The following is a 26,628-nucleotide window of genomic DNA, read 5'->3' on the forward strand; positions in this document are numbered from 1 at the left end:
CCTGCAGCCCTTGTGATGCCCGGCCCAGCTGGCAGGGGATTTCTCAGCGGAAGCAGTCTGACAGGTTATCACCTCCTCGGGCTGGGGCTCACCCCACTTCTCCCAGCTGAGGGAAAGGGGACAACACAGCTGGGGCTCCATCATGAGCCTTGGAGCTGCTGCCCTGCTGACAGAGGTGAGCGATAAGGCTGTGGGGATGAAGGGAAGGGTGGCTGCAAGGGCAGTAGTGTTATGGGGGTGGGGAGGAGGGTGGCTGTGGGGATGGGGATGAGAGCAAGGGTGATTATGGGGATGGGTGGGGGCACCCACAGGGACACAGTGAGGACTCCTATCAGTATGGGAATGAGGACACCCACAGGGATGGGGTGAGGACACCCATGGGGGATAGTGGTGAGGATGCTTATGAGCATGGGGGTGAGACAGCTGTGGGGATGGAGTGATGACCCTCGAGGGGATGAGGTAAGGACACCTATAGGGACAGTGCTCAGAACAGCAATGGGGACAAGGGCGAGGATGGCTACGGGAGGTGAGAAGCACAGCAATGCAGACAGACAGAGGCCACCTGTGGGGTTAGGGCTGAGGTTACCGATGGGGATGTGGTACGGACACCCGCAGGAACAGGGCTGAGGACACTCAGGGCAGCGGCAGGCAGGGGCACGCCAGGGCCCCCGCGGAGCAGGCCCTTCCCGGCCGCACAGGCGGCCCCGGCCCCGGGCGGAGTCGCCGCGCCGTTTCGTATTCGGAGCGGGGAGACGGGGCGGGCCCGGCGGCACGGAAGTGCGGCGCTGGGCGCCAGCGGGGCCTTTCCCGGGCGGCGGGGCCGGCGGCAGGTGAGTCCGGGCACCGTCCCCGGGCCCGAAGGGGAGACGCCCGGGCGGCTCCGGGGACAAGCCGGAAGAGCTCGGGGCCCGCGGCCGGGCGAGCCCCGGTGAGCTCCTCCGCCTCTCCGCAGGGCCCGCGGGCTCCCGGGGAGCCGGAGCCCGGCGCTGCCCGCCGAGGACGGCAGCTCCCCGCAGGCGACCATGGCGGCCCGCAGCCGCCTCCGCCGCGGCCAGGTGAGAGCCCCGCACCGCACCGCGGCGCGGCGCGGCCCGGCCCGGCCCGGCCCGGGGCAGCCGACGAGGGAGCGGGGAGAGCGGGCGGCTCGGGCTCCGGCGCGCTGCCCGCGGCCGGAACGGGCCGGGGGCTCCTCACGATGCGGGGCCGCTGCTTTCTCCTCCGCAGGTGCTCGGCGGGGCCAGGAGCCGCCGGCTGAGGGCGGCCGGGGCGGGCGACGCACGGCGGCCGGAGCGCCGGTAGAGCGATGCAGACAGGTGAGCCGGGGCAGGCTCCTTGGTCCCCGTGGGGGTCGTCCGGCTCTTGGTGCTCTGCGGTTCTCCGTGAGCCGTGCAGGAGGGCAAGCCCGGCACATCGGCAGCGGTGATGCCCGGAAGGAGCAAGAGCGACCCGATGAGACTGGGGATGTGCTCGTCCCTCTGTACTTGGTGCTGGTGAGGCCGCATCTCCAGTGCTGTGTGCAGTGTTGGGCCCCTCACTGCCAGAAAGACTTCGAGGCCCTGGGGCGTGTCCAGAGAAGAGCAGTAGAGCTGTGAGGGGTCCAGAGCACAAGCGTTATGGGGAGCGGCTGAGGGAGCTGGGATGGGTCAGTCTGGAGAAGAGGAGGCTCAGGGAAGGCCTTATTGCTCCTTACAACTCCCAGAAAGGAGGTTGGGGTGAAGTGGGTGTCAGCCTCTGCTCCCAGGTGAGAAGATGAGACGTGATGGCCTTAGTTTGCACCAGGGTACGTTCAGGTTGGATATTAGGAAAAATGTATTCTCTGAAAGAGCAGTGGTTCATGGGAACAGGCCTCCCAGGAAGGTGGTGGAGTCACCATCCCTGGAGGTGTTCAGGAACCATGGAGATGTAGTACTTAGGGGCATAGTTTAGGGGGTGACATTGGTGGTAGGTGGATGGCTGGACTAGATGATCTTAGAGGTCATTTCCAACCTTAATGATTCTGTGACCCATTCAGTGCCACCCAAGTGGTGTCCATCTCCTTGCTTGTGTTGCAAACCCACACCTGTTTCCTCACAGCCATTGTGATCACCGAGCAGCCGGTCTCTGTCTCCGTTCCTGTTGGGTACTCCTTAACTCTGCGCTGCAGAGCCAAGGCCCACAGCTCGCTGCAGTACCAGTGGTTTTGTCAGTGCCAGGTAATGTTGTTGCGTTGGGCCAGCTCCGTGCCCTGCAGTGAGGGGAGTTGGCCCTCTGCGAGCAGTGTGGGTGGGCAGCAGGAGGCTGGAAGAGAATAGAGGAGATGTGGTGACATGGATGTGCTTGCCAAGGGCTTCCAGTGGTGCCGTGGAAAAGTTCGTTCTCCCCGTATCCTTATGAGGAGGTGACACAACCAGGGATTCCAGCTTTTCATGCCTTTAAAGGGGCTTGCTGGTGCCTTCTGCTACCAGCAGTGATGGGAGGACTTGCTTCCCACTGCCTGTGTTTTCCTTGTAGTCTGTCCGCTACCAGATTCCTGGTGCCACCAAGCAAGACTTGTCCATCACTGCACAGCAGACCCAACTCTACACTTGCAGAATCAACGACCTCTACGGAAATGTGATCTTCTCTGACTGGGTGAAGGTGGAGGTTCATCCATGTGTTGCCATAGGTACGAACATGTCTTCTAGCTTTGCTCTGTTCTCTGCTTTGCACAGACATTACTGGATAACATAACAGCGATCCTTTGTGGTTTCTGGGGCATTGTGTCCTCCAAACTCAAGTCATTATGTGAGAGGATTGCTCCAGTGATATGGGTCTAAGCAAAACTGCTGTGTCTATGCTCCAGGTATTTTGGGTCCCTGTCATGATCTCAGTAACCTCGTCTATATTTACCTGCTTGCCTTGCTGACCACTCGCTGTGGGTTTACCAGAGGGAGGTTATACTGGGCGTTTGCTGCTGGGTGTTTGCATAGGGCAGGGGGACTGGTAGAAGCAGTCTGGCTATTTCAAAGTTGGGCAAAGTAACTTAGGGTGTGCCTGACCTCAGCATGTTGACTGCACCCTTAGCAGGAAGGGGTGAGCACTGCCAGGAGTCAAGACACATTTGGGACTGGGAAGCAAGAGGCAGTGCTTTGTTGTGTCATATGCTGTTGTGGGTGTTGCATTCAAGGATTCCCCGCTCCTGGGGCAGAAGGGTGCATTGGGTGACACTGCGAGCACAGCCATCCTATGGAATGGCAACTCTTGGTGTGGGCGGAAAAGGTTGGCTTCTCTGTTGAAGCACACAGACTGCAGAGAAAAAAATATATATATTGTTTTCTGTCCTCAAAGAGGGAGTACCGATTCCTTGCCTCTGCTTCACAGGACTGCTCCCTCAGCTCTGGCAAGGAGAACCAGTCATCATTCTGAACCCCACTGAGCAGAAGGTGGAAGTCGGGAAACCACTACAGCTGCAGTGTGCTGCCGTTGGGGTCCCAGCCCCCAGCTACCAGTGGTACCGAAACGGGAACCTGCTGGAACACCAGAAGAAAAAAAAACTCTGGGTAACATTACCTCGGGATGGTTCAGAAACTTTGGCTACTGAGGTGGGTGATGGGAGAAGCCCAGTGGGATGGTGTGCGTGGGAGAGCTTCAGAACTCTTGGAGAGACTGATGAAAATTTTATGCTGTTGTCATCCTCAATATGAGGATGACACAGACCTTCAGTCTAGCTCTTATCTGTGTGCAGAGGCTCAGGAATGCTTTGATCTGTGTGATCAGGTGAATGTCAGTGGAAAACTGTCTCTCCTTGCCTGTCCTCCCCCTCTCTTCAACCCTGGAGAAACAACCTTGTGCTCAGCCACGTTTGCCCACACTACACAGATCCCCCCCGTTGCTTTGATAGCCCTGACTGAAGGGCTGAGGTTGAAGTGGGAATACGTTTTATGGGCTTCTTTACAAGCTGTGGATGTTTCTCTAGGAAATAAGAGATTCACAGATGTGCTGGCATTAAGGGCTCTCAGCAGGCCTCTTGTACCTTCTTGTAGTGGCACAAGAAGAGCTATTGTATGCATGTGCAAGGGGTTGTGGGTGTGGAGTGATGGAGCTGCGGGAATAGTGTGTGCCTGCAGGAAAGCTAGAAGGAAAAGCAGGTATTCACAGCAGGAGAGAGTCAGGGAGTTAGCAAAAGGTCTGATTTTATGGTGGTTCACTGGCTGAATGTTAGTCAGTGCTGTCTTCATGTTGCAAGAAAGGCAAATTTCTTCCTGGGATATCTCTTGAAGGGCGATTAAGGCAACAGAGCCAAGCTCTTCTCAGATGGTGATATGAGGGACAATGGTCTCAAACAGCACTTTTTCCAGGGAAGCTCAGCCTGGCAACTAGGAAGAGATTCCTCCTTTGGGGTGGATGGTGCAGCAGTGGAGTACGTACCCAGAGAGGCAGTGAGATCTCTGTCATCAGAGGTTTTCAAGACCTGTCTTGACAAAGCTGCAGCTGACTTGACCCAGCTGTGGCTTTAGTTCCTCTCTGAGTAGGAGGTTGGGCTGGAGAACCACAGAGGTCTTTGCCAGCCAGCACTGCTGGGATTCTTGACCTCCTTCAGGAGGGTTGGATACAGGTGGGAAACAGGCTGCATGATAGAAATCTAGAAAATGTCACCAAGGAAGAAAATTGAGAACCTTCTGATGTTGACCACATGCTGTCCTGCTTGTGTGGCTCCTAGGTGCAGAGTATGGCTGTGACACAGTTTCACAGCTGCTGGATAAAGAAAGGAGGGCATTTGAGCAGAGTACTTTTGCTCTTTAGAAGCAAATTGTCACCATAAATAACGTATTTTAACTTTTGACCTGTCTAGATCACCCACACCAAGGTCAGCGACTCTGGCACGTACCTGTGCTGTGCCTCCAACAGCCATGGAGAGCACTGGACCAACGCAGTGGACATTCACATAGGTGAGCAGAGCTAAACCATGTCTGCTTTGCAACAAATCATCTTCTAGCATGAAAAGGAATTAGACAGTTTTAGTGCTCTTGCCTGGAAATACCAGGCTGGTGGACAAAGAGCTGAGATATTATCCTAGGGCTCACTGTGCAGAGGAAACTGTGCTCAGGGCTTGGGATTAGGAGAGCTAGAATGCATAGCTCTTCCCAGCTTGGACAGACTTAGTAACAAGAAATAAAGAAAGCCACTGATTTTAAATACCGCTTCTGCAGGGAGCCAAATGTGAGAGCGGAGTGGGGCTCTCAGAGATGTGGGAATGTCCTGGCAGTCCTGCAGCAGCTGTCATGGGAACAGCCTGCAGAGCACAAATTCACACCCTGGATATACTGGATGATCTCGGCAGAGCTGCACATGCACCCCTGATGTGGGGACGCAGACATCAGTCAGCGCTGTGATAAATGTGATTCCTTGATAACAGGGTTCAGAATAAGTGAGGGAGGTGGCATCTGCAAAAGAAAAAATCCATCAGTCTGCCCATCAGGCTGTGGTGCAGCTTGGAATGCTGCTGGGTCCTACAGTCCTGCAGCATTAGGCTGTGCTCTCAGATGCTCACTGCAGCTTTTCTTGCACTGCCAAGGTACTGTTTTAATAAATTCCCCAACAAAGTGTAGCAGGGTCCTTCATTAAAATGAATTTACAGCCTCACTCAGTTGAAGTGATGTGCTCAGATGCATCATGCTGAAGAGGATGGTGTTTATTTTGGGAAGGTTCAGGTCCATCGGGCTGGCAGCCCAGGGCCGATGCTGTGTGTGCTGTGCAGCCTGATGATTCCTGAGGAGAAGATGAATCCCAGGAGCCTTGGGCATGCTCTGCCTCCAATGTGACAGCTACTTTGGCTGTGTGCCTTTGCAGTACTGTGAGACAGGAATAGCTTTGTGAGCTCTTTACACCACCTAGAGAATTTTCTATGCTATAAGCTTTTCATCTAGCATTTCACACTGACATTAAAATCTCTCCAGGGTGCAAATTGGTCCTGTATAATCTGAGAGCCTTGTGTACTCTCCTTGCCTCTTTGCAACTTGCAAAACAGTGCCCAGGAGTAACAGACAGCATTAACAGACTGGGTTGGTTTCAAAACGTTATGGCTAGATAGCTTTAAAATGAGACAAGCAGCTCTGTCAGAGGCAGAAAAGGACAAACAGGTTTGTTCTGGTGGCTTTCTGTGCATTCCTGGAGCACCTGAGTGTCACAAACTCATGGGGCTGGATGGGATCCACTCGAGGGTGCTGAGGGAGCTCTTGGAAGTGCTTGTAAAGCTGCTTTAGACCATCAATCAGCAGTCCTGATCAGCAGGGGAGCTCCCAGGAGACAGGAGACTGCCAGTGTGACTCCCATCTACAAGAAGGGTCAGAAGGAGGATCCAGAGAACTCCAGGCCTGTCAGCCTGACCTCGGTATGGGGAAGGTCATGGAGCAGATCATCTTGGGTGCGATCACACAGCGTGTGTGGGACAACCAGAGGATCAGGCGTAGGCAGCATGGGTTCATGAAATCAGCTCCTGCTTGGCCAACCTCATCTCCTTCTGCGACCAGGTGACTCGCCTGGTGGGTGAGGGAAAGGCTGCGGATGTAGCGTAGCCAGACTTTAGTACAGCTTTAACTCTGTCTCTCATAGCACTCTCCTGCAGAAGCTGCAGCCCATGTCTTGGGCAGGTTTTCTCCCAGGTATTCCTCCCAGGAATAGGGAGGTCGTCCATCTGTACTTGGCACTGGTGAGGTTGCACCTTGAGTGCTGTGTTTAGTGTTGGGCCTCTCGCTGCCAGAAAGACATTGAGGCCCTGGAGTGTGTCCAGAGAAGGGCAATGAAGCTGTGAGGTGTTTGGAGCACAGGTGTTATGGGGAGCAGCTGAGGGGGCTGGGATGGGTCAGTCTGGAGAAGAGGAGGCTCAGGGCAGACCTTTACACTCCCTACAATGCCCTGAGAGGAGGTTGTGGCAAGGAGGGGATCAGCCTTTTTTCCTGGGTAACAATGATAGGATGAGAGGTAATGGCCTTTAGTTACACCAGGGAAGGTTCAAGTTGGATATTAGGAAAAATTTCTTCTATCAACATGCTGCCCAGGGAGGTGGTGGAGTCACCATCCCTAGAGGTGTTAAGGAACCGTGGAGATGTGGCACTGAGGGACTTGGTTTAGTCGCCATGGTGGTGATGGGTCCACATTTGGACTAGATGATCGTTGAGGTTTTTTCCAACCTTAAATATTCCATGATTCTTTAATTTACAGTACAGTCATTATTGTGTATTCAGATGCTAAAGGTGTTACAGACCTTTAAGATTTACACAATTAAAATATGCCATTACTTTTTTCATTTAAAGCCTGTAGAGTTTCAGGCTTTTCACTGGGCTGGATTGGTTTTTGTAATAGGAAAATCTGGATCTGTCATGGTAATGATGATTTTCAGAGGCTTCACGCTGGGAACGCTCAGGGATGGAATTGCTGCATGGATGCCCTGCTGCTCTTTGGCAGGGCATCTGTGAACTCCATGTTTGAGGTGGCCTTCCTGAGCTGGAGCGGCTGAAATTCAGGAGAAGGCAAACCAGGATGTTGAAGGTGCTGGGAATATTATCACCACCAAGAGCAAACAGTCGGCTTCCTTTCTGCTCGCAGGGAGTAGCTCTCTATTTTGAAGTTTATGTTGACTGAGTTTCTTCATGGAGTCATTCTGTTTCCCCTACCTGCCCTTTCTCCCAGCTCTACTTCCCAGTCACCTGCACACAGTCACTCTTCTCTCCTGCATGCCTTGACCTTCATCCTCAACCACTTGCTGTTCCCCTTTGCTGCCAGTATGGGGTTTCAGATAAATCCCAAACGCCCACTCAGATAGGCTTCTCAAATGAGCAGACTGTAGGATTAACAAACAAGGGGCAAAAAACTTGCCTGAGGAGCAGCCTGTTTCACTTCTGCAGTTGCAGAAGGGATGCAGATGCACCATATGATCCAGCTTTGCGTTGCCAGGGGCCATGGGAACACGTTCCAGACCTGCCATAGGAGCTGGCACTGGGATGCTGCGTGCTGGGCACTGACTTATCATTCCTCTCTTTCCTTTCCAGGTACCCATCGCTCTGAGAAGTTTTTTGGTGAGTACTGTCTTCTCTTCTTGAGCAGTTATTCCTTTAATTAAAAGTTAAGCTCCAGGATGGATGGGAGGGGAGGGCATTGATGTGTTTTTCCTGCCCAGGCCATTTCAAGCCTTTATGGCCACTCTGCCCCAGGCTCTGCTGGCTCTTTGCTTTCTGGATCAGATCTGTAAGGCACAGGATGAGTCTCGTCCCCTGCCAAGACCTCATCTGTCTCACCCAGTGGAGTAAGATTATTCCTAATGAGTAACCCAACCTCGACCTCCATGCCTGCCAAATGACAATGAAGTCTGCTTTGCGCAACGCCTTTTCCTTCTTTGAAATACCTCCTTGGACCAGAGCAAAGCTCCTTGCTCCCACAGCTGCTGAAACCAATGGTCTAAATATGATTTTCCCACAGGAGTAGCTGGGGGTTGAAATAAAAGCAGGAGCTGGAGTTTCCTTCCTTCAGCCCTGTGGGGAAAGGTACTTCTGAAGCTGGCTCAGAGCTTTCCCCTCCCAGGCACTGCCGGCAAACAAGACAGACATGACAGGGCCTGTGCCAAAAATCCTCAGTAGTGCTGATCTTCCTCTGCTCCTGGAGTTTTGCTTCCCAAGTGGAAACTTTTCAGGTCTTTCTTTCAAAATGATGCCTTGCGTATTTTATTCAATTGTTGAAAAAGCTGAGGGCTTTCTGGAGGGTGCTCCAGGTTCGTGGCAGGTCTAAATTTCCTTCCTAAAAGTGAGAAAGGATTTCCCCTGTCCTCATGCCAACCAAAGGAAGTTAGACCTTGCCACCCATTGAGCACTTACACCTTTGTTACTTGTTTCTGTTAGCTACAGGCAAGCTAGCACTTTTAGTGGGCAACAACCATTACCAGCATCATCCAAACTTGATGGCTCCTGTCATGGATGTGTTTGAGCTGAGTGTTCTTCTGAAGCAGCTGGGCTTCCAAGTTGTCTCTCTCCTGGACCTGAACAAGCCTGAGATGGTGGCAGCGGTCAGTCGGTTCCTGCAGCTCCTAGAGAAGGGAGTCTATGGTAAGGCAGCAGTTTATTTGATGGTGGCAGCAGTCAAAGAAAGGAAGGAGCAGAGATTTGGCAATTTTCCTAACAGCTATTGTATTAAAATAACAATAATAAATAAATTAGGGGCTCCACTAACCCACTTTTCTTTGTGTGGGTTAGGGTATCCCTGCAGCACAGTCTGCAGCGGTGCCAGGCTTGGCAGGAATCCCAGGTAAACACCATTTCATTTGGGCCAGGTTACAGGCGGGCAAAATGGGTTTTTCTCCATCATGTGGCTAACCTCTGACTCAATTGGCATGGTTTTGTGCTGAGGTTTTGGGGAGCCAGTGCTTCTGATGGTGAACGGGGGAGGGTGCTTAACTTTTTCCTTAGATGACAAAATTTAGGAGGTTGATCTTGGATTGCCCCACACACTCCTTTGTCACGGCAGGAGCTCCTTTTGATCTGTGATGGCTCCAGCTGGCCAGGATTTGCTTGTTTCTCATTCCTGATGTTTGAACCTCTGACAGGCTTTTTGCAGAAGCACATATTCCCAGCTGCAGGACAGGTGGCTTTTGGGGTTGAACTTCCACGGGAAGTGTTCCTTAAACGCAAAACCAAAGAGCGGATCTTGTGGGTCTTAAAGCAGGTGCTCAGATTTTGGTGGTGAAAGTAACTTCCTTGGGGTTTCTGGGGTTCATCCAGCGTGATGGATACCCCAAAAACACCTGGCAGATGTTTGTTGGTTTATTTTTTTATGCTTTTCAACATGAAGCACAGCCTGCTTTGAACAGCACTTATCTTCACCACCCTCTCAGCTGAGTATCAAGGGATTGAGGCAGCAACAGTCAACACAGGGCCAATTTCAGTGCTTGCTGTGAGGTTAGGAGTTGTGCAATGGATAGGGATGAGGCCCCAAGTGAAACATTGCAAAGCTCCCTCATTCCTGGAGGCACTGACTCACCCGGGGAGGCTGAGTTGGCAGGGAAAGGCAGCAGGCAGTGGTTGCTGCTCCAGCCCTGTGTCATCTGACGACAGCGTATTCCTGGGACTTCACCTGCATATTCCTTTTCTGGTTGCTGTCTGAAATCCCCTTGCATCTCAGGTTTTGTTTCCTCTCCTGGGCCAGAGTATTCCCTGGGGAGTTGCTGTGCTTTTTCCGTGTTTGTGTAAGGTGCTGCTGCTCCTGCCTTGTATGCGTAGTGCCTGACTACCAAACAGTGTTTTTTTTTCCATAGTAATTCCCCTGTTTTCATAAGCAGTGGAGAGGAAAAAGATTGGAAATGGCAAACCTTTCATGCTGTCATGCCTAATTTAAACTTCCAGTGCTTTTCTGCTTTTGTGGCCATTGATCCTTCCTGGCAAAATTGATTTTGTGCACTGGCAAGGAAAACATAAACAGCTGAGCTACTGAACCTTGATAAGCCTCAAGTGTTTGCTTGGCATGGCCTGCCTGAAATAGTGGTTTTCATTACAGCTTTCTAAGCTGAGCAGTCTATTATTTGGAGGCAGTGAACCTTGGCATGGGCTGGTCCCAGCACTGTGATCGAGTGGAAGATGTTTGCTATAATTGGGTGGCATCCAGACTTAGGGTGGGGTGTTGGGTCAGTCTGCCTGCTGATTGCCCCAGAACAATGCTGCCTCTTGCTGTGATGCATCTTCCAGCATTTTTTCACCTGTTTTCTTCGCGTGAGATCGAAAGAACCAGGTGAAGCGCAAATCCTTGAAATTAACTTGTCTTGTTAATAGAAATGCATGTTTAGAGGGAGCCAGCAACTCCTTCTAAACCCTGTATATCCACTTTTTCAAGGCACTAGCTCCAGGATAAACACCTAGAACTGACTGAGAGATTCAGGTTTGACATACTCACACAGATAGTGCTGAGACAGCAGCCTGTTGCCCCATGTTTTATGGCCTTTGCGGATGAAGAGAGCTGCGTTTTGTTGTCTCTTTAATTGCCTGATTGCCCTTCCAGCATCTGTAGGCTGTTATTAGACCCCCCTTCACCTCCACATCACCATCCCATCCCATCTCTGGCCCTTCTTCTTCCAGGCCCTGGAGCTCAATATCTCAGTACCTTCTACTGGTCTTTTTCTTGCTTCTTGAACTGAAGTCCCCAAAACTGGACATAGGACCTAAGTGGGGTCTCCTTAGGGTCAGTGACAGTGCTGACTACTTCCCTTGCACTGCCAGTCCTGTGTCTCCTAACGTAGCTCTGTTCCCAGGAGCTGGCTCATCTTTAGCAGGGTGGCTGCTGTGATTCCGGTTCCTTATCTCTAGTGTTAGTGTTCAACCTGTGCTCAGCCCCAGCCGAAATGTTGCCTGGTGTTACCTGACCCAGTGCAGGTCTTCATGCTTTTTGTTATTCAACCTCATCATAGATTTCTCAAGCCCAGAGCAAAAAGAGGTTTCATTTCAGTGGAATTGCATGCCTGGATGTTTGAGGTGATCCAGAGGCTTCTGTAATTCACTGCAGTGGCTCATCTGGCTGCTTTTCCTCCAGCTCTTCTCTTAGAAAAGGCACAATGCATTTTGAAGGCCCCAAACATCCCCTGAATAATCTCATTATGCAGCCCTCAGACAAACAAGAAATCTCCCCAGCTGTTATTTCAAGCATCCTAAAAAGTCCCGAGTCAAAAATAATGTCGGAAATGCAACAAAAGCAAAAAGTTACGAGTGAAATACTAGGAATATGCTGTCATGCGCTAATTGAGCTGCATGTTGACATTTCCTGTATTATAAGCAGTGCCTGGAGCTTCCCCTTTTTAATTTGGTACTCGGAAGCTTGTCTCTGATCAGCAGTTTTTGACTCACAAGATGTGGGCAGAGTGTTGAAATGTAACTCAGAAAAAAAACAAAATGCCTTTTCCCCTCTAGGCAAAATGTTGACGTTCCTGTTCAGGAAAAGAGATTCAGTCCAGAAGAGCTTTGCAGCAGAGCTGTTCAGCTCATGTGAAGTTCCTGTCTTTCTGTTTGAACTCCAGTCATTGTGGCTTATATAGAGCAGGGAGCATTCGATGGTGCAAAATGAGGCCCCCAAAATTAGGAGATGTAATAATTTAATGATTCTTTGTGGAGTTTTCTGTAATTTTTCAGCTCTTTCCAAGTGTCAGTGATGGTGTTAGGTATAGGATGTCATCACTTCCATTTTAGGTACAGAAATGGAGGCAAGAGAGACAAAAGCCAGAAGTGCTTGACTACTTTAGGGTCCAAATCTGAAATACCTGTATCTGATTTTTCCACAATGCTTCCCATTTTATACTCATATATTCTCAGAGGAGGCTTTTGTGGCTTTGATTTGTGAGTTACGAAAGTTTAAAACTTATGCAAATCGGAGCCCTCTGTTTCTGGCTGTTGATCCCTAAGAAGAGGAACCCAAACCTTGTGGGCGCCTGTGAAAACGCCATTTGAGTAACTTTCCATTGTCGCCTGAGAACGGAAACTCAAGATGACTTTAGGCCTCATATACTATGAGGTCATGGTTTCACTCCATGGGATGAGATCATGCTTTCAGTCCTTCAGCTCCTGTCCCATTCACTGCACCCCTTGCAGCAGCCAAGATCAAAGTGAGTTTCCTGCAAACTGCAGGGGCAGGAAGAGTGGAAGAAAATAAAGGAGAGATTATTCAGTGAAGCATGGGCTTTGGCAGTGAATCTGACTTAAAAATTTATCCTACTTTTGCCTGATAGCCACTTGTTCCCTTTTTTGACCTCTCATTCTTCACTCTACCTCAATTGCGGTAGTGCAACTGCTTACATCACCTCACAGAGCTATTTTTAACAGATTTCAGTTCCCCAAGTTGTCTTTCAACAGCATCCCCCAAGCAGTTCTATCAGTGCTGGGAAACCAACACGCAGCTTCCTTTTGGGAAGCTACAGCCCACCTAGGGATCCCTGTGCAGAAGGAAAACCCTTCACTGAACGTGTCTGTAGGGGTTGGAGAAGCACCAACTTTGGTCATGCTGTGCTCCTCCATGCTGGCTTTCCAACGTGGATGTTCCCGAGATGCTGTCTCTTGTGAAAGAAACCACTGTTACATTTCTTGTGCTCAAGAAGAAAGCATGTGAACGAAATTGACATTGGATGTTGGACTTCCCACCAACACCTGGATGAGTCTGACTCTTCTCCCACCTTACAGGGCTGGTATCTGTTTTGAGATCTTGAAGCACATGGTCCACATATTCTGGACATCTGGAGAACTCATCTCTCTGTCTTTCTCAATCTCATTTTTTACCATCTCATAGATGTACAAATACTAGCAGACCTTTGAAAACCAAAGAATATTTCCCATTGTCTGAGCTTCTGTGAGTCTGTCCTGAACTAGGTAACTGAGGAGCTTCTTCTCTAAAAGGTTGTTAAAGTATTGTTGGTCAGGATGAAAGGCTTTGTCTATTGTCACATTCTTGCAGAGAGATCATCTTTTAGCCAAATATTTGTTCAGAGGTGGTATTCAGCCTGTCAGATGCCAAGCCTGGATGTTGTTGCACAAATGATTATGGGTTAGCAAACCTATAAACCTGGTGACTTTGGTGTCTCTTAAAGAACTGCTGGAAACCACAAGTACAAGAGAGTCTCTCGGGGCTGCTGCTTGCTCCACTGAAGGGCATGGATTTGAAAAAAGTCAAATCTTTGAGGTCAAGGTAGCTCAAATTGTCTGCCTGGAAGTGCTCCTAGTGTAAGTATCCCAAGCCAGTATCCCTATAGGGCAGGAGGTGGGAGGTGGCTGTGGAGAGCTGGCTACAGACCTGTAAGCTTGCACCATGACTCATCCTCTCCTCTCCATGTTCCCAGCTATATTCTACTATGCCGGGCACGGGTATGAACATATGGGGAGGAACTACATGGTCCCTGTTGATGCTCCACAACTGTATGCCCCTGAGAACTGCATCAGCGTGCAGAGGATCCTTCAGAAGATGCAGCAGCAGCAGACAGCCCTGAACCTGATCCTGCTGGACACCTGCAGGAAATGGTAGGGTGCTCTTCTCCCTTCCTCACTGGGACGGACAGAGCGTGGCATTTCAAGGGGTTGGGGAAATAGCTGCCAGCTTCATTCTCCCTTCAGCACTGGGCTCCTGTACAACTACGTGAGATGTTCTTACGGATTTTCAAGGGCACATCCTCTGTTGCACTGCTGAGGTCTCTGTGAAAGGTTATCCATCTGTGTCATGAAATAAGCAAGGCTGTCAGGTTTTGCAGGATCTCCTGGGAGGCCCAGTTGGTCACGTGTTAGATGCAGCTTTGTAAGCATCAGATCCTGCCTGAGATGTGGTGGAGAGAAGGGAGATGAAAAAGCCTGCCAAATGCTGGCTATTTGTGCAAGTCACCTGAAGTGACTCATCTCTTTCTATTGTCTGTGCTTTTGTTACCGTCTCAGAAGAGTGCAACATGGCAGGAAAAATATGTTAAGCCATGCTATTTGGTTTTACTTCCCTAAAGGCTTCTGAAGTCACATTGTGACTTCAGAAAAGTGAAACCCCATCATCCTCCCTTGGACTGTAGATTTCTATCCTGCAGCTTGTGGGCTGCAGAAAATTACTAGTTGCTCATTTCCAGCAGAGGTAGTCAGGCTTAGTTGTCAGTAGAAGTTGTCATCGTTTCATTTATTTGAGGCTCCTGAGATTAATTTACAGGGTAGAAAGGATCTGGAGAGCAAAGGAAGAAAATTCTCCCTCTTCTGTCTGTGGTTCTGCACTGAGCAATGTAAGGACAGATGTTGACACCGTTGCCCTGAAGGAGCTTCCAGGCCCTGCAAAGATGTTAACTCTTTGGCATCTTTTAGCTGCAGAGGTAGAACACTAGCTTTGAATAGCTTACAAGCTGTTCTAAGTTGTGCTGAGACTTACGCTGCCTTCTGCAGCTCTGAACTGCCAACATTGATGGAGTCTGCTGTCCTTTGATACGTGCCCCAAATGCCCCTTAGCAAAGCATCACTGTCCTCCCTCTGCAGCTCACTGCTGCTGGATGAAGGAGAGAGCTTTGGTTCCCTGTCCCAAGGCTGCTGAGAGCCCTTGTTGAGCAGAGCTGCTGAATCATCAGCTCCTGCCAGATCTGGTGGCAGAGGCTAGCCCAGAAACTCATCCAGATGTCAAATGTTGCACCTGAAGATAGCAGGGCAATATGTGGTGGGGAGGCAGCTTTGCTGCATGGAGGCTGCGCTGGGAATTCTAACATGAACAGCAACAATCTATGAAATAGTTTTTGAGCTGATACCTCCTTCCTTGGTGTTGCTGGCCATTTATGTGCTCAGTGAATTCTTACTGTGCTTTGGGAGCAGGATGCGATGTGAGAACTGCTCTGATGTTATGTGGCTGTTTTTCTCTCTTCATCCTCCAGTCTCACACTTCCTTCCCCTTTCCCACAGCAAGCACAGCACTTTGTGCAGTAGTTGTTATCACTGGGCGCACAGGGGATAGCAGTGGAAGCTCTCCTCTGGGCTTGTTTTTCTCAAGAAGTCACTGCTTCAGCTCAGCAAAGCATTTGGAATTCATAGTTGCGTGTTTTTACAACACCCGGTAAAACAGGGCTCTTGGGGCCTCCTTTCCCAACACCCTTTTGGTTAAATTGTTGTTGTGAATTGCAGATGGCTGTTGCCTTTCCATGGCTTGCCCAGCCGTGCGTGGACCAGGAGGAGCAGTGTGTGTGCTAAGGGGGATTTCACACCAAGTATCTCTTTGCCTCATATGTTGGCATCAGAAGTGCCGAGGAAATGAGAAGGGCCTGGCTCCTTTGCCAAGTGGTAGCAGATGTTCAGCTTCAGAACAGGAGGAGCCTGCTTGTAACCTAGTACATTCATGTGCTGATTTTTGGGTGGATGCGATTGCCTCTTCCAGGAATTCCCTGATTTATGAGGGCTTCTGGTATGTGGTGCTTAGGGCAGGAAAAGAACACCATCTTCTGTCTGGGATGCAGATGAGAGCTGAGCTGCATGAGAAGTGCAGTATGAATGAATCTTTACTGGAGCTCTGCCATGCTCTCTGATATCAGACATCTCTCTATGTTCGGTCATGGTCTGGAAATATCCTGCTGAACCTTGTCTTCTTCTAGGGCAGAGGACCATGGCCAGTATTTCCGCTGCATGCACTAGCTGGCCTTACTGGTGCCATCACAGAAGGTTTGCATCAACCTCTGTCTGTCCAGCCTCAGGTCACTGTCTCCAGCATGCAGACGACAGTACCTCAGCTTATGTGGAGATCTGATCTCTCATTTCTCCTTGCACCTGGAATCCCACATTTCTGCATTCATTTAGGAACATCTAAGGGGCAGATAAATCTCTCTGTTCAGTGTTCATATTTAGATGCATGTCTCCTTTTCAACATTTTCTCTTCTCATCATCTTTAGAAAACTTACACAAGCAAGATCAAAACTGCCATTAAACATCTTCTCCAGACTGTTGCAGCAGTAGTAGGTAACTTTCTGGCTGCTGGCAACCCAATGATCCCTTCTGCTCTTTTTAGTGTGCCAACTTCAGCCCCAGCAAGCTATTCTGGAGTTGAATAACACCGAATAACTCCACCTCTGTGCTCTTTTCTGTTTGTGATCAGGAACACATCCAAATCACTGGTGTAGGTCTCCTACCTCAGAGGCAACAGATCCCAATGTTCTCCAGTCTGTCTGGAGTCAGATTTGCTCCTAGGCAAGGCTTGCCATGAGAGCTACCATGACATCTGCTTTAGTGGAAACCAGGACTATCACTCCTGATATACCTGATGTAGGAAGTAACAGGTCTGTGCTCACTGAGCTAGATCTGGACCAGGGTGTCAGAACCAACATTGAGCTTTGAGATGTGGTTGCATATACTGATCCTGTCTGGCCATGTATCAGCTTTGATTTCCTGGAGCAGAAGGTATGTGCATGGGCTAAAAGAGAACTGTGAGGCACCCCAGAGCTTTGGGACACGCAGTCGAGCTATAACCACAAGCTATGCTTTGGTGCACGCCTCTGAGTCCCCTTGAATTTGTGAAGAATTAGCCTCAGGATGGGGGAGGTGTGGTTGCACCCACAGCTCTAGGTTCATTTACTGTGTAGGAGCAGATCACCAGTGCAGATAGGTCAGAAGTGGCCCTAACTGCTCATTTCTCCCTGGTTTTTTGTTCTTAGGACTCTTGACTTTAGTCTGTTGCTGCCCTACTAACATGAGTGCTTATTTTTGATATGGAGGCTGTTCTTATTGCCATCCACAGGAGGTGAATTTCGTGGAGCACACTGGCTCTGCCCTCCAGGCACAGTCTGATGGATGCCCTCAGTACTGACTGGCACCTTCGTCTCCTCTTACAGGTACAACCCAGAGTGTGCCCTCTCACAGGTACAACCGCTGGAGCCCTGGGGCAATACTGTTTATGGCTATGCCACGTAAGTGTATTTTGCTGTGCCCATACCATGACACAGGAAAAAATACTGTCTATTTGCATACCTTCATGCTTGGTGACTTTAGAGTCTTGAGAATGTCTTTCTCATGTTTCCTTGATCTCTCACCCTTTATCTCTAGTGTTTCCCGTCCAGACACTTCTTTTCTTTCTTCTAACATTGCCAGTGGCAGCTGTTCATCAGTTATAGGTTACTCGTGAAGGTGACATCAGCTCCTGTCATCTCCTTCCCCAGGCCTGAGCCTGGTTCCCAAAGTATGTGTGCCATGAGCATGTCACCTGGAACCTCGTGAGATGAAGATGAGCACTGCTTACTGCTCCAGCACTGGTTCCATAGGCTGTTCAGCTGCTGTCAGCCACCTGGCAAAAGAGGCAATGCTCTCCTCTCCCTTTCTCTACTTTTTCCCATCCTATGCCCTTCCCACCCTCTGAGCTAACATCAAGCACTTTGCAACATTGCATGAGAGACTAATTCAGACTCAGCTGACGCAGCCTGAATGGAGTCAGCAAGCCCTGACTCACCCCCAGGACTTCCCATCTCAGAAAGGTAAAGAGAAGTCATTCCCTTTGCAGGAGTGAAGATGCAGAAGCCTATGAGTTGCAGGATGGGGAGTACAGCTCTGGGATCTTCATGAAATATTTGAAGAAACATATTTTGCAGGAGAAGAAAGTTACACACATGCTGGAGGATGTATTAGAAGGTAAGGGAGTGGTTTGAACCCAAGCTAGACAAGTATTTCCCTAGCAGAGATGAGAAAAAAGTAGCAGAAACCAAATCCTAGCAAGGGAGAGAGGGAAGATCAGCACCCCCATTCTCCCACCCCAGGAATGAAGTTGCAGGCTGTGCCCCATGCAAGGTTTTAGTAACCTGGCAGCATGGACCATTATGTTGATGTAGGGTCTGAAAGGCAGGATGGTAAATAAGGAACCTGGAGTGACGCTTGTGCTACTGAAATGTCTCCTCCAGAACTTGGCCGGGATCCCTTGGTCACTGGGAAGCAGGTGATGGAGATCAAGCACACTCTGAAGGAAGCCCGTTCCCTGACGGACCCCATCTGCCCCAGTGGAGCAGCCGTGGAGCGCTGGGGACGCAGCCGTGGTGAGCTGTGCAAGGAGCTCCCAGGCAGGGCAGGAGGGAGCAGGGGGACCCCGTGCCCCTCACAGGCACCGCTCTGCAGGGAGGTGGCAGCGGGACCCCCAGAGGAGCCGAGCACTCACCGTGCTCTGCTTTACCTTGCAGAGCCCCCAAGCGAAACAGTGACATTCCCCTGCGGGGTGCAGGCACAGCTCTGCTTCTACCGGCTGTTCTCCAACGTGCTGTCTGTTTGTGCCAAGCTGCGGGACTGCCCGGCCCACATCACTGATGCCCAGCTCATGCTCCGCCAGCCCACTGTGAGTCCTTTGTGCGTGAATGCTGGGCCCATTCCCCTCAATTCCTTCTGCAGCAGCAAAGAGAGGGGGTTTATAGTGCGCCCGAGGAGTCCCAGGGACCAGAAAGGGCTGAACCTGCAAAAGGATGCCCTCAACTCTTAATGCTGTTGGTGCCTTTCTGCAAGTGCTCTGTGCCTCTTAAATGCCCCTTCCACACATCAGTGGCCTGCCTTGCTCCTGATGCATTGTGAAAAGGATTTAGTGCTGGTTTCAGTGCCTTTAACCAGTTATTCCTCAGACTGTGTTCTGGCCTGTCTGATTTAATTATTGCATTTAATCTGACTGAGATGAAAAGCCTGCCCGTTTTCTGTGTTTGGAAGCAGAGCTGGCTTTTTGAATGATGCTGTTTTAACCTACTGTGCTAAAATAACTCCATGCAGCAATACATCGTCGTCCTCTTGTTCCATGTTGAGTTGTACCAGCTTCCTTGGACCTTTCCTATAAGAGCTCTGGTGGCCTCCACTCTATCTCTAAGGATTTCCTCTTTGCTGCTCCTTTTTGCTAACAGTCTTCCTCATTTTCTGTAGTCCTTTTCCTGATGCATAGCGTGACTGTGCTGGATCTTTCCGCCCTCATTTCTTGTGGAAGGATGCTGCCCCCAGATACCTTATGGTTGCTGGTGAGGAGCGGTGTGTCCAGAGGAGGCCTGGATTTGGAGGTCTACCTGCTACCAAGCCAGAGCATCATTTCTCCTTGTGAGCTGCCTAAACATGCATGAAAATTGTGTGCATGTGTGTGAACAGCCACTCCACAGCAGTGCTTGTGGGAAAGGGGGGACCCATATATTTGCTCTTGCATCCAGGGCTGGCACAGGAGGAACTGGGGACAGACTAGAAAGGGACCCAACAGAGTAGGTGGGATCGATTCCCTGTCTTTGTCCTGTTCTACGGCAGCACTAGCCCACACTGACCTCCAGTGGTGTTTGCTGACAAGGCAGCACATCCTGGCGCTGGGATCCGATTCGTCTGTCGCACTAGACACCCACAGCAAGGCTACCCTACCCATCTTTGGGACCAACCCAGAGATGCAAGGGTGTCTGTAGGAGGGCACCTGGCTCCTGTATGTTTTAAGCCCTGTGGAATGAGCCCAGGGAGACATTTGGTTGAGGAAATGGCAGTTTTTACACTTGCCATGCTCTGGCTACAAAAGTGACTTCAGCGGGGAGCCTGGGCTTGCAGTAAGGCTTGTCAGAGATAACGACAATGGTGTTTTCTAGCTTTGATCCATTTTATTTAATTTTGTAGTGTTGGTGTTCTCTCCCATCCCTCGTCTTGCATTTTCATTTGACAGGCAATGTCCTCAGAAAGACTATTTTAGGATATGAGTTGAAATGAATGATGCAAAGAGATAAGGCATCCTCATTTTTCAGTCTGTACTGTTTAAACGTCTACTTTCTAAACTTCTGTGTTGGATCTCCATATTTTGAAGTTAAGTCTTTCTTTGGAGCTGTTAGACCTAATGGCCTCCCCAGTCACATTCATCCCATTTTTGTAGAATCATAGAATCATTGAGGTTGGAAAAGACCTCTAAGGTCATCTGGTCCAACCATCAACCCCTCCCCACCATGGCCACTAAACTATGTCCCAAAGTGCCACATCTCCATGGTTCTTGAACACCTCCAGAGACAGTGACTCCACCACATCCCTGTGCAGATATATGCAGACAAGTTGCTATCAGCAGAGGAGCTTTGAATCTCACATGTCAAGGCTTTCATCGATCCCTTGAGATGAGGTCACTCCTTGCCCAGATAAGTGTCTTGAAGGTCACAGATCTCAAGAGCTGGTTTTTTTTGTGAGTGTCAGCCCTGGAGAGATGAGAGGTCCATAAGAGTTTTCAAGTGTGTTTTCAAGGATCCCCCTCTTGGCTCAGGGATCCCAGTGAGCAGGAAAGCAGGCAAAGGCAGCGGGAGGCCTGCATGAGTGTCCTGGGAGCTCCTAATTGACCTTAGACATACACAAGTCCGTGGGACCTGGCAGGATGCACCTTCAAGTGCTGAAGGAGCTGGCAGATGTCATTGCGAGGCCGCTTTCTATCATGGTGGCCAGGGCAGATACCCGAGCTTGGGTAAGAGAGACCTGAGAGCATCCAACAAAGGGCCATGGAGGTGCTGAAGGGCTTGGAGCATCTCTGCTACAAGGAGAGGCTGAGAGAGCTGGGACTTCAGACTGGAGAAGGGAAGGCTCAGAGGGATCTCACCCAATGTCCATAAATGCCTGCAGGATCCTGTAACATGGCACAGCGCTGCAGGATGCTGAAAGACAGGACTGGATTTTAGAAAGATGCAATCTGATGGCAAGGCTGTTAGCAGGTGCAGGGTCCTGCACATGGGCAGGCGCAAGCAGTAGTCATGCTGTGCATAGGGGGGAAACAACTGGGTCATTGTGGTCAGTCCACAATAGCTGGTGCAACCAAAGCAGGGCAGAAAACTCTGCTGAGGTTGCAAACAAGAGTTTCCAGATTTGTGTGAGCTCTCAGTGTTTCTGAGGCTGAAGCACTGAGTTTGGGACCATTTACTCCCCATGTCTGTGCCAGAGAGAAGCAGCACATCTGTTTGGGACATTCATCGCTTGGGACTGGCTTGGAACCACTCAGGGACACCATGTGATTAACCCAATCCAGATTCCTGGTGCTGCCTGGCTTTCCATGCACCATGTTTTATCTTGTAATGAGTATTGCTATATTTGTGCTAGTTACGCCTGTAGTATGTTGAATTTTTCTTGGGATGAAAGTAGGGCATCACAGTCTGATTGCAGAACAATCTACAGACACTCAGGAGAAGAGTCTAGTGTGCTAGAACAGATCTGAGCATCCCTGCCCTGCTAGCTGGAACCAAACTGTGATGTTAATCTCTGAAAGTTCACAGTGGCTGGTAACGCAAAAGCAGGCACTTAAAAGTCATCTGATCCACTGCACATTGGTGCCTGCAAGGAGAAAAAAGGGGACATAGCCCAACCCCAGCTTTAGCAGGCACTTTCCTAAATGCTACTGAAAGCACAGGCACCACCAATGGCACCACCAACTCAAAGAGTTGGTGATTTTCCCATAGCAGGGGCCTAGCAGGGCAGGCTTACCCAAGGCAGGCTCACTCATGACTGCATGGTCATCCTGTCCTCACCTAAGTGCATGCTGCAGTCCAAGGTCAGCAATATCAGGCGAGATGGAGCTGGCTGGGTGTTGTAGGAGCACTCTGCTCCCTTTTGCAGTCGTCCTGCTGAAGCTCTGCATCGATGGCATCCAGACTGCCTTCCTTTGTGCTTCTGTTTGGTCCACAGGTTTAGTTGAACCCACCCACTGGGCTCAGCGTAACAGTGACCATGTTTGGAATCTGGAGCAGATACCTGATGCAATGAGCCAAGCAAGGAGAAGGCAAGAGAGGGCAGAAAGTGCTCTGTGTTGCAGTCTGTCTCCCATTTCAGTTCAGGCTGGCCAAAGGCTCCCTGTGCAGGAGAGCTGCTCCACCCTCTATGAGCTGTGTCCGCCCTTTGCTGGCACATCCACCTCCCTTTTTGCCAGCTCCATTTGCTGCCCTGATCTATCCTAAATGCTTTCTAGTTTTTCTTTCCAGTAACAAGTTGCCAAGTGTGGAGATGGGATTTGGCTTTGCTTTATACAGAGATAAATGCTATTTCTTCAGCCTGCCTCCAATGGACCTGCTGGATCAGCAGCAGTGGGACAACAGGCGTTCACTCCCGTTCTGCCAGCCTTGCAGGCAAAGGTGACTCTGATGCCTGCGGATCCCAGCCAGTGTTTAGGATCCAACATTTTAGCAGCTTCTGCCAGTATTCTTCTGGCCAGAAACAAATTGCTTTGGCCTTCTGCAAGCAGCAGTTCAGGGGAGGTTCCAAGAGACGAATGTTACTGAGGAGGATCTTAGAGAGAGGGAGCTGTTCTGGAAAAGTTTGGGTAATTAGGCAGGGAATGACAGTTCTGTAGATGGCAGGGGCTAACTCATTACCCAGCACAACTCAGAGCTCCCTCCATCTGTGCTCTCAGGAAGCTCCTTGCTCCCTCCTTGACAGGCCTCTTATGCTACAGGTCATTATGATACTGGCTTTTGCTGCTATCTACACCACTAGAAATCCCATAACACAGATTTCCTGCCCTTTGAGGGTGTTCAGCTAGGTTTTGCAACTGATAGGCTCAAGTTAAGTGTGTAAAATCTGTATTCCTGCTGCTTGCATTCTTTATTAGTTCAGTTAGAGTACACCACAATGCCACCAGCCCAAGTGTCAAGGGCACAGGCAAGCCCCAGGCACTGCTATGTAGAGAAGCAGCATGTTTGATGGCCAGTTGTGCCTCCATGCCCAGGCAGATGCTGAAATTTCCTCACATTTCCTTTGTCTTCCTGACCTAGGAAGTGGATGATGTGGCCAATCTGGAAGAGAGCCACCCAGACCAAATGGATTCTCTGCTCAACTCTGTTTACAAGCAGGAAGAGCTGGACTGCATCTTCCAACTCTGTGGACTACAGAAAATTCAGGTAGAGTACAAGTCTGTGCCTTTTCCTGCACCCTCACAGAAGCGGTACTCCCCTTTGCTGCTGGCTCTGTCCCTCTGACCATGTGACTCTTGGCTCTGTGCAGAAGATGCCCAGCATCTGGGGTGTCAGTGTAATGCCCAGATCAATGCTAGCAGAGCTTGTTGGTGGGCACAAAAGCTGGCTTCTCTCTTGCCTCACTCTGTATTTCCATTGTCTGGCCAGAGAAGCTGTTCCTTGCCTGTGGCAGCCTCGCAGAGGTCAGACTAGCCCAAATGTTATGGATGAAGGATGTCTCGCGAAGTGCTGTGCTTTCCTGAGAGATGGACTCAAACTCGAGCAGCAGGAGGGATTATTGCCTGCTGTCTGTGTGGTACTGCTGAGCCTAAGCCAGACTGCCTCCTTGGCATGCTTCAAAAGATTCAAACTATTTAAAGACCACAAGAGAGGCAGTATTACTGGTCCCCTGGCTTGGCTCTTCCAGCAGATTCTTTCTATGCAAATAGCAGCATGCACCTTGTTTCTCCCTTAGTTTTTTCTCCTCTAGCACCCAGCCAGTGGGTCTTGCCAGGTGTATATCTGCTGGGCTCCACACAGGCTCACGCTGAGCATTGCTCTCAAGCTGCTATGTGGATCTGCCTACAGCGAGCAGCATTAGCCAGGTACGATACGAGCCTCAGCGTATGACAGCTCTTTCAGCACTTGATTGTTTCCGGAGCTCTTTCCTTGAACCCTTCCCAAGCTTTTAAATGTAGATGTGAGAGCTGGACCCTATGGTGCCTGGCAGGCATGTAGGAAAAATCTCCTTTGTGCTGCATGATCCATCTCCCTGCTTTGTACAGCCAGGCATCTTGGGCACAGCCCCATATGAGGGCTCCACACTCAGGCAGGTGGCTGCCACGAGCCTGTTATCTTCTGAATCCTCCACCATATATTATAGACTGCAAATGGATCCTTGTAGAGTGCTGCTGTTTGAAACTGTCATTTTTTGTACTGTGTCCTGTGTGCTTTAAGTGGTTCACATCTTTGCCCTTGCATGCCTTCCTCTTGTGTGTGCAGTGCTGTGCTGTGGCAAGGATGGACATGATGACCAGAATGGATGTCATGTCAGAGGGAATCTCTGCCCCAGGGCCTCGGTGCTCTCAGTAGGGTCTCCAGTGAGGTGGCCTGGTCTCAGGACAAGTCTTGAAATCCGGAAACCGTGGTTCAGGCCCACATATGCCATGAACGTACATAGCAGCTTGTTTCCTGCGGCAGCAGCACTGCCCTGGCGCACCACAGCATGGGGCTGTGAGCCTTCAGAACAGCGGCTGATCCCATCGAGTGTTCTGATGGAGCAAAAAGCTCTGCTTCAGCTCTTCTCCCCGATTCACTTTGTGTCCTTTGTTCTTCCCTTCCAGATGGACGTGGTCCTGCAATTGGATTTGCATTACACCCAGCTGAGCACAAAGCAGAGGACTTGTGAAAGCCTGCAGAAAATCCTCCCAAAATTGCTGCTGGGGCAGTTTTTCACCCAGAGGAGCTACACCCGGCCAAACTATGACAGCACTCCGGCCTGGGCAGACTCTGGGGGAGCCCTGAGGACAGGCACTGGTCGCAGCTTGCCCAGCAGCAATCCCTCCAACTCCAGCAGCGAGCCAGAGGAGAATGATGAACGCAGCTTGAGCGAGCTCTGCTCAGCCCTGCTGCAGGCTGGCCTTGGGCAGGAGCACCCCTGACTCCATGGGCTGACGTGCACAGCCTTCAGGTGTTAACACAGCAGAATTGAGCTGCTTTTCAGCCTCAGCGATCGCCCTGTCCAAATGGAATTTCTGCAGGCATCACCAAGGCGTCATTGTCATGCCTGGCAGAGAACCTGGCCTCCTGACAAGCCATAATATTTGCACACAACACCCAACAGTGCTTATAGCCAAGGGCACAGGCTGATATTTTCTGCAAATCAGGATTTGCTAAGCAAGTGCTTGAAAACAGGATTTGCAGCATTAACTGTGTTGAGAAACCCACAAACACTACAGTCCTGCACTATGGCACAGGCACCATCTCAAAACCCACAACTGCTGGCTGTTACCGCTTGTGCAAGAGACGCAAGGAATGACCAAGGGACCCAGATCAAACTGGGTCAATGTGTAAGCTTTCCCCTGGGGTTGCGTTAGAGTTTTCCCTCCTTGCAAGTCCTGCCTGTGTCAAAGCAGGTTTTAAATTATGTGTTTATGTATTTCTACTGAATGTATTTATAATTTGGGCAAGAAAATTGCTTGCTCAGAAAAGCAAGCGTGCCCCTTCTGGCCTGTTACACAGGGGCATAACATTGAGTTGGATCCTGTGCGGTCTTGAGTTTCTCTGACGCAGAATCCCCAACGTGAGGCGGATGGAAAAGACCAGGATGGAGGAGGAAGAATCTCAAAAAAAAATAATTATTAGTGCAACTATTTGTTCCAAAGTGCCTGCCTCAGTGTGTGTTCACTGCAGGCAACTTGGTGCACTACCTTCTGTAGAGAACCAGCCGTCCAGAGAGAGCCATGGGTGAGGAGGGCCAGCCTGAGTGGCTGCAGTCCTTTCCCTGCCTGCCCCTCTGATTTTTCTTGAGTAATGGTCTCAGCAGAGCTCTGCAGGGGAGGATAATCCAACAATGCAGCAGAGGCCAGTGACCCCATGGAGATGTGGGATCTCCATCCTCTGTCTTGGAGGTCAAAGACTTCTTGAGAAGTCAGGGTTGATGGGATGGGGAGAGAGTCTGAGCTCTAAAGGAGGGATGGAGTGAACGTTTTCTAAGTTTTGGTTCTTCTTCAGCAGTGTATCTGTCCACAGTGGAGACTGTTGCAGCATGGAAAAATATGAAATGCTCCTTCCAGATAAACCATCCTACAAATGCTGGAAGCCAGTCCAGAGAGAACAGAGGAGGCTTTTATTCTCGCAGTGAGTAGAGCCAAGAGAAAGAAGAGAGGCCCCATCTGGCTGAAGTTGAGAAAGTCTCATAGGAAAAAATTTAAAGCTCCAAAAAAAAAATAATAATAATAATACAGGATGTAGTTTAAGTAAGATGGACTGATAGAGAAACCAAACCAGAAAATAACAAACTAATTGAAGTGAGAACCAAAGATTAAGTCAACACCAACAGAAACTTAAGACAGGTCAGTGGGAATTGCTGTGCAGGCATTTGGGAGGAGTACAGTACTCAAAGGGAAGGATTGTACACACCCTTCTGTACCACTGGGGTAAAACGTGTCTCTGGCTCTTGTAATTATGGCAAGTGTCATCTCCTGTAATTATTAATCTAATTCATAGCAATACTGTTTATTTTTTCTAAATAAAACACTGCCTGTGTTTTTGGATGCATA

At 50.1% G+C, this 26,628-nt stretch overlaps 1 protein-coding gene across 4 annotated transcripts; it reads left to right on the top strand.

Moving 5' to 3' along the window:
* Nucleotides 1–26,628, top strand: LOC110403744 (mucosa-associated lymphoid tissue lymphoma translocation protein 1-like). 4 transcript variants are annotated; one of them, XM_021407411.1, is made up of 15 exons: nt 812–830; nt 1,225–1,313; nt 2,074–2,192; nt 2,491–2,644; nt 3,340–3,560; nt 4,811–4,907; nt 8,007–8,033; nt 8,850–9,053; nt 13,811–13,988; nt 17,294–17,368; nt 17,956–18,083; nt 18,350–18,481; nt 18,623–18,774; nt 23,168–23,293; nt 24,691–26,628. In XM_021407411.1, the coding sequence occupies exons 2-15, from the start codon at nt 1,304–1,306 to the stop codon at nt 25,006–25,008; spliced, it is 1,941 nt and encodes a 646-aa protein (XP_021263086.1). In that variant the 5' UTR covers nt 812–830; nt 1,225–1,303; the 3' UTR covers nt 25,009–26,628. The 4 variants fall into 4 exon arrangements, with proteins under 4 accessions (XP_021263082.1, XP_021263084.1, XP_021263086.1 ...); XM_021407410.1 differs by lacking the exon at nt 812–830 and adding an exon at nt 917–1,055; XM_021407407.1 differs by lacking the exons at nt 812–830; nt 2,074–2,192 and adding an exon at nt 1–175.

The sequence above is a fragment of the Numida meleagris genome, chromosome 9 (genome assembly GCF_002078875.1).
Source record: "Numida meleagris isolate 19003 breed g44 Domestic line chromosome 9, NumMel1.0, whole genome shotgun sequence".
Taxonomy (NCBI): domain Eukaryota; kingdom Metazoa; phylum Chordata; class Aves; order Galliformes; family Numididae; genus Numida; species Numida meleagris.